General features: G+C 60.3%; 1 protein-coding gene across 3 annotated transcripts in view; it reads right to left on the bottom strand.

Moving 5' to 3' along the window:
- The window catches only part of KCNIP2 (potassium voltage-gated channel interacting protein 2), a 45,344-nt gene extending 41,391 nt beyond the window's left edge, over positions 1 to 3,953 (bottom strand). For all 3 annotated transcript variants that reach the window (XM_059820979.1, XM_059820980.1, XM_059820982.1), the window contains exon 1: positions 3,881 to 3,953. In XM_059820979.1, the coding sequence (XP_059676962.1) occupies positions 3,881 to 3,953 (73 nt within the window). The remainder of the gene's footprint in view (positions 1 to 3,880) is intronic.
- Positions 3,954 to 12,267: the final 8,314 nt, after the last annotated feature.

Raw genomic sequence — 12,267 nt, 5'->3', positions numbered from 1 at the left:
GCTAGCACAGACACCCCCTCCACACCCTGGGAAATAAATTATCCCCCTTGCAGGTGGAAGTCCTAGACTTTGGCAAGCTCATAGAGATTTTCCTCCCGCCCGGCTGAGCACGGCTGCGAGCAGCCACGACGGAGCCGCCACCGGGTTTGCCAGCAGCAGAACAAGCCCCTGGTGCAGCCCTAAATCTGCCCATCACCTGGGACCCGCCTGCGGCAGACACATCACCAGGACACAGCTCTTCAGCTTTACCCCGCAGCAGGGACCGGAGCCCAGCTCCCACTGTCCTCCCACCAATCCCACTGGCCCGTCCTCCCCTCAATGTGTTTGCAGGGGACAGCTTGGCCCCATCTCTCCTTTCTTCCTGCCACCGGGAGAGATGCCTCTGAAACACCCTCCCTCCAGGTAGGGAGGAGAGCTTAGCTGGGTGCTGCACTGCCACTACACTGGGACCTACAGTTTTCATCTCACTGGGTGGGCTGGTCAAAGTGCTAAGAGTTAGGGAGTCCCCATCCATCAGCCGTGCCTTGGGAAGCAGGAGGATCCCAAAGCTCTGCAGATGGTCTCTACAGCAATTGCTCACCCACTGCAAACGCTGTGGCTGCCTTTGGGGTGGAGCAAAGTGGTGACTTGAGACCCCGCAACACGACAACAGGAGGGAGAAAGCAGGGGTGAAAAAGCGGGGGTGAAAAGTGAGCCTCCTAACCCCTTTTGGGGGACCAACAGCCCCAGAGGTGAATCCCTCATCCTTCCAAAACGCAGCTGGGGGGTTTGACCCACCCCAAACAGCTCAGGTATTGACCCCGTGCTGGCGCATGCTGTCCCGCTTGCAGGACACAGCATGGCTGTGTTGGGCTTGTCCCGCAGGGTGAGATGGGGCCCTGGACCACCCGCCCCTGCTCTGGGGCAGTCCTGCTGCCCGCACACCCCTGTGGAGGGGCGGGCAGGAGGGAAAGCTGCCTCCGAGCCCCCCTCGCCTCTCGCGCTGCCGGGATTTGGGGCTGGGGATGCAGTACCTGCGCTCCTCGGGGCAAAGCGGCACTGGGCTCCCATTTCTCCCGCACGGAAGGTCATGTCCAGAGCAGTCCCGAGACACCGGCTCTGGGCTCTGCTTGCACACTAATCGCTCATGTCATTAGAGGGCTGGAGGAATAATGTAATTTATGGATGGCTTTTATTTCTCGCTAGCGTCATCTAAATACCCCAGAAATGGACCACTTTAATTTCCTAGTGGCCTAACATAAACATTTCTCTCCTTAACACCCAGGCGGGCGCCCAGACCCAGGCTCAGCAGCTGCGCACAGCTGATGCCCTCCTACATCCCATGCTACCGCACCGGGGCCAGGCATGGGCAGCGTCCATCGCGGCTCACCCCAGCGCAGCCGGCCCGTGTTCCCCCCGGCACACGGAGCCAGTGCCTGCTCTCCCTGCCGCGCACACGCAGGCGGTTTTCATTCACTCGGGCGCTCTCGCCTCTCACACACACATCCATGTGCCACGAGTCCGCACAGCCCGCGGCTGCCCTGGCTGGGGACTGGGTCAGCTGGAGATGCCGCAGGGAGAGGGGGCTGTCACTGCACCCCCAGTTTCAACAGCTCTTGAAATTTAAAAATCAGTGTGCTGCTGGGGAAGGTGTGGGGGGTTTCTACCCTGCGAATGGCTGGGAGTCCTGCTTCCCCTTAGCCCCTCTCCTTCTTTTCGAAGGGGGTATCGCTAACCCTTCTCTGGGCATGCATAGATGGGGGTCTCATTGCCCTCACCCCTGTTTTTGGGGAGTGATGGGGAGGCAGCGGGACCGACTGCTGTCCCCATGCACACCAGCAATTGCTGGAGCTGCTGTGGGGCTGTTGCATCGCCTGACATCAAATCATCTCTCAGTTAACAGCTCTTGCATGGCAGATGAACCCCAGACCCTGATAGTCCCTGATGGATGGGGGTCCCCAAGGCTGCAGGAACACCCTGAACTGCTCATGCTTGTCCCCAAGCAGGGCTGAGCTACCAAGCAGCGGGTGCTGGCAGGGACCCTCCCATATGCAGGGAGAGACTAAGCCCATGCTGGCACTGCCACCTCCACTCCGGGGCTTCGCTACGGCCCCACGGGGGTCCCGGCTCCTCACTGCATCCCCAGGGTACCGGGAGAGCCCAGGCCAGGTTATCAGGCAGGGGCTTGAGCTATGAAACCCTCCCTAGAGCTAAGGCTGCATCCCCGCTTCTCCTGCTTGTATCACTTCCACACTCTTTCTGGGAGAAAAACAACTTTCCCTCCGCAGGGAGGGATGGCTTTGGTGCAGTCAGCCAACACTGGGGAAATGCGTGCCACCGGGACCAGCTCCCTCTCCTTCCTGGCATTACCACTGGCTCTGCCCTGCCAGGTCAGTGACCTGACAGCAATGGCAAATGAGTGATATGCTCTCCCAGGGCCTCTGTTTCCCATGCTGGGAAATGGGGCAGATATTTCCAGCCTTTTTCCCCGGAGGCTTCCTTCCGAGCAGCCCCGTCCCCTTGGGCAGGGGCTGGCACAGCGGCACGGCTCCCCTCTGCCCAGGTTCCTGCTGCACGGCTGGCTCGGAGGTAAGCCCGGGCATAAAAGGTCTCAGCCTCGGAGAGACTGGAATTTATTTTTAACTTTGGTTTGATTTAAATCCATATGGACATTTTAAAGTTACCGGAGAAACCAAAAGTTGTGTGTGGGTTCCAAGTTCCTACACAGCTCAAAAATATCTTCCCTGCAGCACGTTTGGGCAGGCAGCAAGCAGCGTTTCCCCCCGTGGGGCTGCTCAGGAAAGCAGAGCAGGGGTCCTGCCCTGCTACCACCACCTCCTCGAAACTCCAGAGCAAAGCCTGAAATCCACTCCAGACCGTGGCAGGAAAAGCATCACCGGGACTTGGGGGAGCCGCCTGCACGCATACCCCAGTGCCTGTGGCATGAGGGCACCCAACCCCACCGGCTACAGACAGGTTCGGCTCCGTCGTGGGTCCCAGGAGGCAGGTGGAAACTGCTGCCCCATTTCACAGCTGCTGCAATGGAGGCCCTGAAAGGGGATGGGATTTGGCCCGATCTGTGGAGAGCACGTGGGGAAGAAGTGGTGTCAGCAGCTCCAGCCCAGCTGCTTCGCTACTGGACAGTGGGGGATGAGATGGGATGGATGGACGGATATTGTGGTGGGATGCGGGATGCCAGGCAATTCCCTGCTGGGGCAAAGGATGGAGGGCGATGCAATAGGGTCGCAGATGGGTCATATTTGACCTCCCTGTCCCACGGCCACCCCATCCCCCGGGGGCAGAGCATGTCTGGAGATGCTCTAGGGGACACCGAGTGACGGGTGGAGAAGACACCAGACTCTGTGGTGCTGCTGGGGTTTGCTGAGTGGGGTGAGCCTCTCTGTTCCCGGGGGAACCTGCTGCCGGGATGCCGGGATGCTGCCGTGCCACCCCAGGGTGCAGCGGGGGGTCCAAGGCATGGTGGAGAGAGCCCAGCGCCAAACCCTGGTGTCCCGAGGGGCTTAGGAGCAGCGGTGAGGGAGGGCGAGCTTGGGGACAGCCAAAAGCGATTCAAGCATCCCACCCCCCAGCGGGGGCCCTTTTCCCGCAAACCTGCCTCGGGGCAACCTCAGCCCGACGGGGACCAACTCTAACCCCCCCGGGAGCATCCCCCCCGCCCCGGGCCCGGGACTGGGACTGTCCCCCTGCTCCAGCGCCGGGGTGGCGGCCCCCCACCCCCGGGCAAGGCGTGCGGCGAAGCGGGGCGGGCAGGGGGCCAGGGATCAGCCGGGTCTGGAAGCGGGCGGGCCGGGGTGCCCGGGGCAGGGCCGGGGTGCCCGGGGCCGCCCCCGCGCCGTGGTCCCGAGCGGCTGCTGCACCTTCCCCGGCGGGCGGCACTCACCCGTGAGCTGGTCGTAGGAGCCGTCCAGGTCGCGGGAGTCGGACAGGCTCTCCTTCCTGCCCTTGCTCCGCATCTTCCCGCCCCGCCGAGCGGCGGGGGGAACCGCGACGGGGCGCACGGGCTCCGCCGCCGGGCAGGGGGGGCCCGCGCCCGCCGCCTCCCCCCGCCCCGCCGCCCGCGGCACTCACCGCGGCAGCAGGAAGGGGCCGGCGGTGCCGGGGAGCTGGGCTCGGTACGGCTCGGTACGGCTGGCAGGAGCGCGCAGCCGCCCCGTTCCCCGCCGCCGCCGGGGCTGGGCACGGCCGCCCCCTCCCTCCCGTCCTTCCCCGCCTCCTCCCGGGAGCCGCCGGCCCGGCCCCGCCGCTCTGCGCCGCGCCGCCGCGGGGAAACTGAGGCACGGCCGGGGGCGGCGGGGGGGGCTCCGGGGAAGCGGCAGGGAGGGAGATGCTCCGGGCTGTACCGAGGTGGGCGTCTTCGGCGGTTTGGGCGAACCCCGGCGGTCAGGGACCGCGCAGGGACAGGGAAGGGGACGGGGATGGAGAAGGTGCGGGGCAGAAGGAGGAGCACAGACCCCCACACCCCACTGGAGGGGAGAGAGGGCCCCCCAAGCCCCGCGTGTCGGTGCCCACGCCGAGCTGTGCCTTGGGACCCCCAGGAGCTACAGAGGAAGGGGCAGCCCAGCCCTGCCCAGTCCAGGGCGGCTGCTGCATCCCCACCCTCGGGGGACAAGCTGGATGGGAAATCGGTCAGAGGCGGAGGGGACGTGCAGAGGCCAAGAGACACAGCAAAGGTGTGGGGAGGGCGGTCCCGGTCCACCTGCTTGCAGCCAAGCACAGGAACAGGTCCCCGCCACCGCCCCCCACACCGAGCACGGGTTGCCCATTCAGGGTTGCAGCCTTTAGCAGGATTTTCTCCCCATCTCCTGCAGCCCCGGGGAAGCGGTGAAGCAGGAGCACAGCTGGGGTGGCTTCCAGGGGCACAGTGCTGCCAAGAGAGGAGCTCACAGCCCCACTGGTACATCTGGTGCTAGGGGTTGGAGGTCCCGCTGCTGCCCCCGTTATTTGCTGCCATCTGTGCATGACGCCAGCCCGGGGGATGCAAACTGTGCCGGAGAGTCCCTGCCATGGGCAAAACCCCGGGGCTTTTGTCACGCTACTGTCCATGTGCTGCCAGTTTGCATCATGCCAGGGGTCCTGGGCACATCTTGGGGGGCTACCCAGCTCCCAGCATTTCCTACCTCTCCGCTCTTCATCCTCTGGTCTATGCAGACAGACAGAGGGGATCAGGAGCCAGGGGAGAGGCAAAGCATCCTGTCCCGACCCCTGCACCCAGACTGTCCCTCCCGGCCCACGGGAGCCGCAGGGCAGAAAGGGAATCCAGTGCAGCGAGGAAGGAGGGCCATGCTCACGCGGCAGCGTGTTGTCAGCGTGCTTTGGTGTCAAGCCATGAAAGAAGCTGCCTTAGTGAGGCAGCGATGCTTAGCAACTGCCTGGATCTAAAAATAAGAGCCATTTAGCGAGGAAAACGCAGTGGAGAAATGCTCGGAGAACTAAACACATTCCCCCAGTCCTCCCCGTGGCCTGGCCACCGTCGCAGAGCCTGCATGCACTGACCAGCTGGAGAGAAACTCCCAGGACAGCCCCGGCGATGTCCCCTTCACTTAGCTTGATAAGCAGAGCGGAGCCCAGCCAGCCCAGGGGCCCCCTGCACTGCTGGGTTTGTCCATCGTGCTGCTCTTTGCCCTCCCCATCCTCCTTCCTTCATCCTCTCCATCACATCCTCAGCTGCATCAACTCGGCAGCCCCCGGGGACCAGCAGTGTCCCAGGGAGGTAGCCTCGGTTGGGAGGGCTGCATGAGTGGTGCCCAGGCTCACCTGCCCCATCTCCAGCATCCTGTGGGTTCATCCCGCTGCGGACGTGGTGGGCCCAGCAGAGCTGCACAGGGCAAGTTTTCACCTTCTGCCATCCCTGGTCCATCGGGAGGCAAACATGGCTATTTTTATCCCAGCTAAGTGCTACTGTTCCTGCAGGCAAGCGAGAAATGCTTTGCCAGGCTGGGGAGAGGGAGGAAAGTTGGGCAGGTTGGTGGGTACCACAGGGTAGGATGGGACAGCTCCAGCATGAGGCTGACACAGCCCACCCTCCCCGCAGTGTAGAAAATGGGGGACAGGGCTCGCTTGCTCACTGGTCATGGCTCCTTTCCTTAGCAGACACGAGGGCTGGGCATCCTGCCAGGAATCACAGCCTTTGAGCCTTTCTCTTCTTGGAAAAAATGCAATGTCCTCTCCTAATTGTTCCTCCAGGCACTGGGAGCCGGGGGTCTGCAGGATGCCAGGGTGGGAGCAGCCCACTGCTGCCTGCTGCTGCCTTTCTGCTGCAGGAACAGGTCTGTTCCCTGCCTGCCCGGACCCAGGCAGGGGCCCTGCTGCTGGTGCACTGGGTGCAGAGACGCCTCGGTAAACACGTCTGGCCAGGGACAAGCACAGTGGCAAAGCCACACCGGAGTGCAGAGGGCATCCTTTGTGGCACATCTCACCGGGATGTGCAGCAGACACAGAAAGACTGGGCCAGGCTGAGGAGAATCACCTAACCAGCATCTGAGGCTTTAATCAATGCTCTCGTGCCTTGTGCAGCCCCGCTGCCGCTGGCCACGTCCACCACGAAAGCAATCAGCAGGTCCGGGGCAGGCAGGAACCGTCCGCAGATAGGGCTGGTGGTCTGCACTGCTGCAGACAACGCCAGATTAACTGTTTCCAGAGGATGGGAAGAGCTCCGGCAGCTCCTGCGAGCCCAGATCCCAGTTACAAGGAGTAACTGGGTGGGGGGCCGTACCCCAGCTGGCCAAGAAGTGGCACAGGCTCCACAGCAAACTGGGACAGCTCACCGTGAAGCCCATACCCCAATGCCCAGGGCCAGGGAAGTGTGGAGGACAGGCAGGTGGCTGGATCCAGCCTGCTGGGTGGGCTGGGGTCCTGTGGAAGCACCCAGGTTCTCCAGCTCATCTCTGGGAGAGCAGCAGAAAGCCACGGGGGAAACACAGCCACGTAATCCAGCCCCAGGGCTTGACACAGCCAGCAGCAGGGCGGAACGGGGATGGAGAACATGGGGGTAGGCGGGAGACACAAGGAGGGAGGCGAGCTGGGGGCACGAGGGGTGCTGCATCCCGGCTGTGTGCCTGTCAGAGGCAGGGTGTCCCCGACACCACCCATCCACCCTCGCCGTGATGGAAATCACCCGTTCACACTGGCCCGGGCGCGAGGCACGTTCCCTAAGTGGCCCATTCGTCACCCTGTCAGCGGCGGCAGCACTTTGATAAAGGACATCTGCACGGGATTAACACTGCTCCCCAGGCAGCAGAGCTGCAGCCGGGACGGCTCAGAGCCGGGGTGAGAGGGGCCAGGAGGTGTGCACAGGGCCACGCTGTCCAGGGGTCAGCGTGCCACCAACGCAGCCTTGTCAGGAGTAACTGGGGAAGGGGACAAGGTTGGGGACGCTCCGGTGTTGCCCGAAGCACTGGATGCAGAGCCCCACTGCAGGCAGAGCTGTGCTAGGCTGCCACCAGCCTTGTCCAGACCCAGGCTGGACTGAGCCAAGCCCACCCACAATCACCCCTGTTCCTCTCCAGGACACCCACCCTGCAATATGGGGCCGATCCCTTCAGCTCATCCATGCCTCCAGCTCCCCGCTGGGACCCCCCCGGCTCTGGGGGCAGCAGCCTGCTCTCAGCTGCTGCTGACTGATGCATGTGTCCCCACGGAGCCCTGCTGAAAATCCCAGGCTCAGCACAAAGCCCATGATGATCCCAAACTGCTCCCATCCACAGAAGCAAGAAGAGCCTGGAAAGCAGGCAGGAGCGCTGGGGTCCTCACCCCACCACCATGAAGCCAGGCTGGGGTAGAGGGGTGCGGGGGGCTCTCCCCCAGGCACCAGACCTGCAAGCCCTCTGCAAACAGCCCACTGCAGCTGTTATAGGGGGACAGCGAGAGGGAAAGATGCAATTTAACACTTCATTAGGTAACCACAAGGCATCGATCTGCCCTACCAGCCTGTGCGTTGTCTAATTGCATATCTCCATTCTTATTAATTCTATCAGAAAAGCAGAGAGCAGGACTCGGGAGTCTGATCCTATCTTTGGGAAATTTCAAACAGAGATCTAATTGCCAAGTGCTCTAAATCATGGTGCTTTATCCACTGTTAACAGTATTTTAAAGCCATGGTCATCAATAGCAGTCCTCGGGATGTACTCTCAGCAGATGCCGTTAATCTTATTTTGGCTGTGGTTGCCTGGTACATCTGGGCTCAGATTTACGCTGGGCGGTGAGGGACAGGTCCGGTCCCCCAGCAGAGAGGGCTCGCGGGCAGCTCCCAGGCTGGGACATGGGATGCAGCACCCAGGGGCCGGTTCCAGGAACCGGAGCAGAAACAGGAGCTCCTTAAGGCAGCTTCACCCCTTGCAAAAATGCCAGCAAACAACAGACTTAGATGGAGATGAGCAGCTCAGCACTGGGGGCTATTCCCCTTTCAGGGCCCACACAGCCCCCCAGCCTGGAGGAGGGATGCTCACGGCCACGCAAGCGGCTGGGGGGGCTCCAGGCCGGGCAAATGGCCTCCCCTGGGAATAAACTGCAATATTTACTACATCCACAGAATAGATCTGGATGGCACAAGACCTAGACGAGCCCCTTGGTCTCTGTAGGCCTGGTGTCCTGAGGACTGGGGGAGCAGCTACAGCAGAGCAGCAGGTCCCGGAAAGGACACAGGGGAGGACAACTCCCATCTCTGCTAACCCACCCCGCAGAGACACACGGGTAGGTGGGAGCCACGGCGAGATTCAGTTCTGGGGGGGAATTTCAGCTGCTGAAAATCTTGCAAAGCTAGAGGAGGAACAGATGCCTACAAGCTGCTGGGCGAGCCTTGCAAGCAGGAATACTGCAGGAGAAAGGGAACCTCCTTTGTCAAATGCAAACCAGCAGGTGGGAGAAATGTGGGTGTGCAGGAGGGAGAAAGGACTTTGCATCACACTCTGCATCCTCAAAAGCCGGTCACCTGCCTCTGCTAACGGCTCCAGCAAGGAGGGACTCCCTGGCACAGCCCCACTGCCGGGTGGGCTGTGGGGGGACTCTGTGCCCACCCTGAATGTTTCTCTGCCACTTCTGCGTAACAGATGCAAAATCTGGGTGAAGAAAAGCACTTGTTTTGGAGAATGGAGACTGGACTGGAGCATTCTTGGACGCAGGAGGTGCTCCAAGTCTCACGAGCCTTCCCAGCATTATAGAGCATCTCAACAAGTGTTTGTGTGCTCAGTGCCTGTGGGCTCAGCTTTTATTTAAAGAGGAACCAGGTAGTATTTCCAGCCTTCACTTACACCACGCTGGATGGCACACCAGGGGCCCTTTCAGGAACTCAGGTCTCCTCTGAAAATGGGTGTGCATCTCTGTCATGAACGAGTCCATGCTGCGGACCTGTGTCCTCCTGCTTTGCCAGGGCAGGGCCCCATGCCCGACCCCATCTCTGTGGGAAGGAACGTCCATGCTGCAATTACAGTCTCGGCATGTTGCGCTCTGTTGTCCATCCCATCTCGTTGTTCTGGCAATGGCCACAGCAGAGGGGCTGAAACCAGGGTGCGGGGGCCGAGGTGCTGCAGACTGGTGCTGCTGCAGCATCACTTGCTGTAGGCTGAGAGAGCAACCGGCTTGGAGCTGCTGAGCAGAACACAGCCATGGCCGCAACAGACACGGGTCATTAGTGCATCCTTGCCCCTGTACGCCGCCGGGAGGGCCGTGGTTGAACCCTGGAGCAGGGGAACTCCAGCTGATTAGTCATTAATTGCTTTAGAGAGGAAAGGAGCAAAAGCCAACCTGTGCATGCCTGTAGAAGAGTGACCTGTGGGCCCTGGGACCCAGCCAGGCTGCCCATCACGGAGAAATGGTTGAAGGTTCATCTGTCAAAGCAGAGCTGGAGAAACAGCTGAGCCCAGTGGGTTTGTCTCCCTGCAGCCTGCCCAGCCTCTTCGTACCCCCACGGGACTCCCGGGAGCTCCCAGCCGCTGGCAGCAGCCTGGCAAGGCTCTGCGCTCCGCTGCAGCAAGCGGCAAGCCCGGCTCATTTAATCTATTCAATTGGATTCAATTTCCAGCCACATGATTCAATTAGCCCTGGAGGGAAAGCACAGGAAGGCAGAGGCCATGGAGCATGGCCTGGCCTGCGCTCCAGCAGCCGCCGAGCTGGGAGAGGGGAGTGTGGCGTGGAGCTGCAGCGGCTGCTCCCACAGCGGCTGGGACCCTACACTTGTCCTGGCCCTCCAGGATGTGGACAAGACAACAGGAGAGAGGCAAGCATCCAGCGATGCTCCCCCAAGGGTGCTGCCTGTCCCATTTATTTGGGGCTGCCTCCGTGCTATCTCCGGTGTCCCCCTGAGCTCACCCACACCATGCTGCAGTGGGGAAAACCTGGGCTCTGACCAGCACGAAGGACTCCCAGCAACCCCAAGGAAGGCCAGGTCCCACAGGCCTTGCAACAGCCCTTCCCAGCCTCCTGGCCCAGACTTTTATTCATCATTTACTTTTCTGTCTGCCCTCCTTGTGAAAATATCAAAGGCATTAATTAGTTTCCATTGCAAGTTTTGGGGGAAAACCCCATCTTACCTTCTCCCTTTGGATGTCCAGCTCCCAAAGCTGGGCTTTACCCCTTTCCTGTTGAGTTACTGCAATACCTCATCTGCCAAAAAAAGCCCCATCACCTCCCTGGGGACAAGCCTCCGTTCAGTACGACCCTGCTCAGCACAGACAGGATGCGGCCCTTGCTCATCCCAACAAGTATCAAACAAGAAAACAGAGCCCAGAACACAGAGATGAGAATAAATATTCATGAGGCATCAGTGCTGACACCGAGATGGAGACCTGCTTGCGACTGCCAAGAGCCAGCTGCAAATCTTACCGCAGACTGCCGGCCACGCACCAGCCCCGACACACACGACGGCAGCTGTGACTCGGCAGGGTAATGGCATCTCCCTCTGCTCACCGTGCACGGGGCCAGGAGCTGGGAAGGACACCGGTTCCATCCCAGGAGGGAAGCGTGGGGAGGCAGATGGAGCACTCTGGGGCTGATCCCTGTGCAAGTGCTGTCTAGGAGATAGCTCTGCCCAGGACAGCAGGCTTCTCCTTCCAACATTCACCATGCAACAGCCTGTCAAGACCCCAGAGCAGGGGAAGGACATGCAGTTCTTCAGGCAGGGAGAGCAAAGAGCCCCAATGGGCACGAGGACAGGCTCACATGGAGGGCAGCTCGATCCTACAGAGGCATGGCCCCCACACACATGGGTGGGATCACAGCAGGTAACGGCCATGACAAGGGAGAGGACGAAGAGGCTTGCAAACCAAATGGAGCAGGTGGGTGAAGGTGCACCCTGCTCTCTGGCCACTGTACATGAGACTCAGGGGTCTGGTACTACCTGCTCCTGACACCCCAAAGAGCAGCCAAATCACCATATAGAGCTGACACCCCCCACCAGCCTCCCATCAGTACCCTGTGCCCAAGGCACGGTGCTCCTCTGACAACCTGCAGCCTGGGCAGGGGAGACTCAGCTCCTGAGAAGCTGCCTCTCTCTCCAGTCTGCATGAAAAATGGGACCTGTAAGAGCTAGGGAAGAAGAGACGATACCAAAAATCACAATGGCACTTACAAATCAATTTTTAATAACTCCCTCCAAAGTTTAGCTCAAAGTCAATTTTTCTTCCCCAGAATTTGGTCATTATTTTGTAAAATATTTGTCTCCCTGCAGCAGCTGCCTAATTTAAAGGCAGCAATCTGATTTCTCCCCACACTCCCCAAGCCTCAAAAACAGCTCTTCCAATAATAGACTGGGTTATGAATTAGATATAATAAAATACACTCAACTGCTCAGATCAGATATGGGAAAGTTTGGGGCCATCAGCCACATCCTGAGGCTGAATGTTAAGAGTTAAATGACTTTCTGCTCAGTTCAGGCTGGCCTCAAAACACAAGCAGTTGTACAGTGTTTAACAAAACAGGCAAATCTGCAGCAGAATCTGTGAGCAGGAGTTTGCTGACACCAGCAGCACAGAGGGTATCATACCATGCACAGAGAGATCTCTGCGTCCCTCGCTCACATCCACGGGCTCTCAGCCTTGCTCCTGTCTTCCTTACTGGCAGCCCCAGGGCCACGTAAGAGGCAGAGGGTTGCTCACTACTGGCTGGTACCTGCAGCCTAGATCAAGGAGGAGGCATTGCTGAGCAGCACCACAACCTCCCTCTGCACAGAGCCCAAGGGCATGCGACTGCCCTGCTGCAACCTGCATGCCACCAAATGGTGACAGGGCCACCCCCACAACTACCCCACTCTCCCCTCTGTGAAGGACAAACACTGCA

Source organism: Gavia stellata, chromosome 9 (genome assembly GCF_030936135.1).
Source record: "Gavia stellata isolate bGavSte3 chromosome 9, bGavSte3.hap2, whole genome shotgun sequence".
In the NCBI taxonomy this organism is placed as follows: domain Eukaryota; kingdom Metazoa; phylum Chordata; class Aves; order Gaviiformes; family Gaviidae; genus Gavia; species Gavia stellata.
This window is presented reverse-complemented; position numbering and strand designations above follow the sequence as displayed.